Raw genomic sequence first — 5289 nt, 5'->3', positions numbered from 1 at the left:
TTTTTTTTTCTGCTTATGTGGTGCTGAGGAATCGAACCCAGGGCCTCAAGCATGCAAGGCAAGCGCTCTACCACTGAGCACCTTCCCAGACCTGTAGTCTGTTTCTTTTAATAATCTTTTGATTATTATATTGTATTATATTTGAATGGTTGTATATAGATATAGATATACTATAGAAAGATTATATATATCAAATATATATATAACCAGTCAAGTGGGACTTTGTCTAGTTTCCTTTTACATTTATTTATTTTTGTTTTATTTTGAGACAAGGTCTCACTCTATAGCCCAGGCTCATATTCTCAATCCTCCTGCCTCAGCTTTTCAAGCACTGAGATTATAAGCATGTGCCAGTACATCCCATTTAAATGTATTTTATAAAAATACATAAGGAATAAAAATGGCTTGGAGAATAGGGGTAGAAAGGAGGAAATTTTTAAATTTTTTAAACTTTAAAATTTTAATTTTTAAAGGATCCCAAAGATTCTATATCTTAAAACTACTGAATACAGACTTCTATAAAATTACAATATTGGGTATCTAATCTCTTATTTTCCATATCCCTTTTATTTTATTTTACTTCATTGTATTAAAATACATGATTTTTTACTGGATACAGATAGTTCATGCCTGTAATCCTAGCTACTAAGGAGGATCATAGTTCAAAGCCAGCTTGGGTAGGAAAGGCTCTTCAATTAATAACTAGGGGGGTGGGGGAGGGAAGAAAGATAAGCCAGAAATGGAAGTATGGCTCAAGTGGTACAGTGCTAGCCTTGAGCAAAAACATCTCAAGGAAAATATCTGGCCCCAAGTTCAAGCCCCAGGACCAGCATGCATGCACGTGAGCATGTGCACACACACACAGACACACACACACAGACACACACACACCACAATATATATATATATATATATATATTTTTTTTTTTTGTCGGTTATGGGGCCTGGGTCCTGTCCCTCAGCTATTTAGCTCAAGCCTAGTGCTCTACCACTTGAACCACAGTGCCACTTCCAGCTTTTTCTGCTTATGTGGTGCTAAGGAATCGAACCCAGGGCCTCATGCATGCAAGGCAAGCACTCTACTACTGAACCACCTTCCCAGCCCTATTTGTATGATTTTTAACCAGTTTATTTAATGTATAGAAAACCGTGTTCAACTGAAAAAGTAAAGTTGTTGGCTGGGTGCAGTGTTGGCTCTAATCTTAGCTAGTTAGGAAATAGAGACTAAGGGAATCATGGTCTAACAAAGAAGTGGCTGGCTGTACTGGCACTAATTGTTATCCCAAGTAAGACAGAGAAGCACAAGTATGCTGATCCCTGATCTGAACTCAGTGCCTGGAGCTGTCCCTGAGCTTTTATGCCCAAAGCTAGGGCTCTACCACTTGAGCCACAGCTCCACTTGGTGGTAATTGGAGATAAAAGTCTCATGGACTGCCAGGACTGGCTTCCAACCATAATCTATCCTTGGATCTCAGCCTCCCCAGTAACTATGATTATAGGCACCCAGCTAGGAACTGTTTTTAACTTATCACATTAAAAATATAAAAACAGCCACCAGGCACTAGTGGCTCACACCTACAATCTTAGCTACTCAGGAGGCTCACATCTAAGGACTGCCATTTGAAGCTGGCCCAGGCAGGAAAGTCTGTGAGACTCTTATCTCTAATTAACCATCACCAGAAAACCAGAAGTGGAGTTGTAACTCAAAGTGGTACTCAACTTGAGCAAAAAAAAGCCCAGGGAGGGGCTGGGAAGGTGGCTCAGTGGTACAGCACTTGCCTTGCATGCCTGAGGCCCTGCGTTCGATTCCTTAGCACTACATAAACAAAAAGAAAAAAGCCAGAAGTGGCACTGTGGCTCAAGTGGTAGAGCGCTAGCCTTGAGCTGAAGAGCTGAGGGGCAGTGCCCAGGTCCAGAGGTCAGGACCCACGACTGGCAAAAAAATAAAAATAAAATAAACAGGCTGCACGCTTGAGACAAAAGAACACCTGCTAGATCACAAAGCAAAGGCAACACCAGGGAAGAGAACCCACAGGATAGGAGAAAAGATTTGCATACTATACAATTCACAGTTTTAAAATAATAGTCTAACTTAAAAATGGACAGTAGACCTTATTAAATGCTGAACATCACTAATTATCAAGAAAATACAAATTACAACCACATTATTACCTCCCCATGGTTATCCAAAGTGCTGGTAACCGTAGAGAAAAGGGAATGCTTACCCACCACTGGTGATAATGTCATTTAGTACAGTCATTATAGAAAACAGATTAAAGGCTCTTGAAAATTTTTTAAATAAGATGACCATAAGATTCAGCAGTCCCACTCCTGGATATAAAAGCATAGCAAGTGAAATCATACTGCTGAAGAGATATCTGTACTCCCATATTTATTGCAGTACTAATCACAACAGCCAACAAATGGAAACAACCTAAGTGTCCACTCACTGATAAATGGATAAAGAAAATGTATTGTATACACAATGCAATACCATTCAGGCATAAACAGAATTAACTCCTGTCATTCATGACAAGGAATAAAGTTAAATGAAATAATATGGGCATGGAAAGACAAATGTTACATGATCTTATCCACATCAGAATTCAAAAAAGATTATCTGTCTCATAGAAGTTGAAAATAGCATAGTGGCTAGCAAAGCCTGGGAAAGTAAGGAGGAAGTAAAAGGGGAAAAGGTTGTTCAACAAGTATTAAGTTAGTATATAGATTGGAAAATTCAGGTGTTCTATTGCCCATTACCATGACTGCAGAAAACCATAGTGTCTTCTATAGTTCAGAAAAGCTAAAAGATTCTGAATTTTTACCTGGAAGCAATGACAAATATTTGAGGAGCTATGTTCACTCTGATATGGATATTACATTACTACAATATATATACATATATAAATGTATATATATTACTTCAATATATATACACACATATATACATATATACACATATGTATATATCTCCAAACATCAGATGGTTCCCTACAAATATAACTTTCACGTATTGGTTTTGAAATGTTTTTAAATTTTAAAACTTCACCAGTAAGACTACATCATTTAATATAATGGTAGTAACATCTCTAGTAAGTGTCTACTGCTTTAAATATGTACATATATACCTACATACACATAGACTAAATTTGTAATTTTGATTACACAGTAATTCCCAAATACACATATGATATTATTTTATGTAAGTTTTTAGAATTATGAGTCTCCTCCTCTTACAAAAGCCAATCATATGACCTATTTGTTTTCCAGTGATGATTTCTCTCACTTTGTTTTGTTCTCTTGATGTAACTCTGGAAATCAAGTGTTTTTTCTTCCCCAGGGATTGATATTTTTGTTCTGCTATCAGTTGAAGTCATTAGTTAGTGACATTCCTAAACTATTTTTTGCAGATGCCAGTTGTCATGGGTAGTCAACCAATTCTTTATCATTTGTTTAGCTAGTGTTTTGAAAAAATTCTTTGAATTGTAGGAGTTTTAAAAAAACTGAAACAATAACAAACTAAAATCTATGTTCCCCAGTTTCTGCAGATTGGTTCTGTGCTAGAAAGACTCCCAATCACTTATCCAGACTTGAACTGAGTAAAGATCATCCAGAACTGAAAGTTTGGGGTCTTCTCTAGCATGTATCTTGCCTAGAGCACACATATATTTTTTCACAGTCCACAATATACACAGGTGTTTAGAATGACCTTAGTTTTCAAAGTGAATTGCCTTACTTTCTCCAATCATATGATTGGAGGTATATGTAGGTATGTTATGTGCTAAGATTACATTCACAAATTTTCTAATACTAAGACATCTTTGAGACAGCCAGGTGCTCTTGCCTCATATCTGTCATCCGAAGTACTAAAGAGGCTGAGATCTGAGGATCAAGGTTCAAAGCCAACCCAAGTAGAAAAGTCTGAGAGACTCTAAGCAGCAAAATACCATACTAGTGGGGTGGCTCAAGTGGTAGGGTACCAGCAATAAGCAAAAAAGCCAGGTGAGAATAAGGCCCGAAGTATCAGCATCAAAGAAAAAAAAAAGACAGAAAGAGATAACTGCACATATAGTATAAGCAAAGTTAGCTAAACTGCTTGGTGTCTCATTCATGGCTGGGTTTGGTTTGTTAATACTTTTTTTTTAAGTTTCTTCATGTGTATTTATGACTGAAAAGATACAACATGTAATTCCTCTCCAATTATTGCTATCTGATTTAAGTTACATGGGTTTTGTAGAATGAGTTGGAAAGTATTTCCTTATCTACTGTCTGGAAAAAATTACATGAAATCTAGATGATCTTGAAGTTTGGTTACACTCACCTGTAATATCATCTGGATATACTGTTTTCCTTGTGAAATAATATTATTTTCTTTTTTTTAGTAGTTTCTTTAACAGTTACAAAAAGAGTGAAGCTCATTATTTTTTGTGAGTCAATTCTTAAAAGCTAAACATCTAGGTATTAATCTATCACAGTAAATAGACCAAAAATTCACAACTGTTCAAAGTTGTAACATCTTAGGAATACTAAATACCATGCTAGTTTGTCTTGTTTTTATTTTCAATGAAAGATTGGGAATCCTCTAATAGCAAATACCTCGAGTAACCCAAAACCACGGTTTTGGAATGCTACTGTTGACAAACAGAAACAGGCATGCATACATTATAGCTACCGCTTACCTCCCGAAACAGGGGCATCCATGAAAACAGCTCCCATTTTCTCTACTTCTTTTGCCAATTCTTTTGAAACTGCAGGATCAATAGTACTGGAATCTATTAATAATGAGCCTTTCTTCACTCTTCTAAGCAAATAAATGAAAATATTTATAGTTTATAACTGAACATTTCATGTAACTACCTACACAATCAGGATCAACTAAAAGTTGTCTCAGACATCAAAGAGGTCATTGGATAATATTAAAAATATTCATTAGAACTGGCTCATAATCTCATATTTATCTTTACCTATAGTTCAAAGAAAACCAAACTCTTCCAAATAAAGCAAAAGAAGCAATTCGAATATAGTACATAGTATACATTCTTGTTTTAGGTAAAGTACACACTAACTAGATTGTTACAAGCTAAAATGTCAGCAATTTTAAGCATCTATTAACTTTAATAAGGTATTTGAATTTGATAGGATTGAAATTTTGTTTCACTGAATCTTTAAAAAATGATTTGTCAGGGCTGGGAAGGTGGCTCAGTGATAGAGCGATTGCCTTGCATGCCTGAGGCCCTGGGTTCGATTCCTCAGCACCACATAATCAAAAAGAAAAAAGCCGGAAGTGGT

General features: G+C 36.1%; 1 protein-coding gene across 1 annotated transcript in view; it reads right to left on the bottom strand.

Annotated features, from left to right (window-relative positions):
- Nucleotides 1–5289, bottom strand: part of Hibadh (3-hydroxyisobutyrate dehydrogenase) — a 129931-nt gene that overhangs the window by 87517 nt on the left and 37125 nt on the right. Inside the window, exon 5 of the mRNA XM_013024388.1 lies at nt 4680–4801. Within this exon, the coding sequence (XP_012879842.1) occupies nt 4680–4801 (122 nt within the window). The remainder of the gene's footprint in view (nt 1–4679; nt 4802–5289) is intronic.

This window comes from Dipodomys ordii, unplaced genomic scaffold, assembly GCF_000151885.1.
Source record: "Dipodomys ordii isolate 6190 unplaced genomic scaffold, Dord_2.0 Scaffold76, whole genome shotgun sequence".
Classification (NCBI taxonomy): domain Eukaryota; kingdom Metazoa; phylum Chordata; class Mammalia; order Rodentia; family Heteromyidae; genus Dipodomys; species Dipodomys ordii.
The sequence above is the reverse complement of the archived record's forward strand: the minus strand, read 5'-3'. Positions and strand labels throughout refer to the sequence as shown.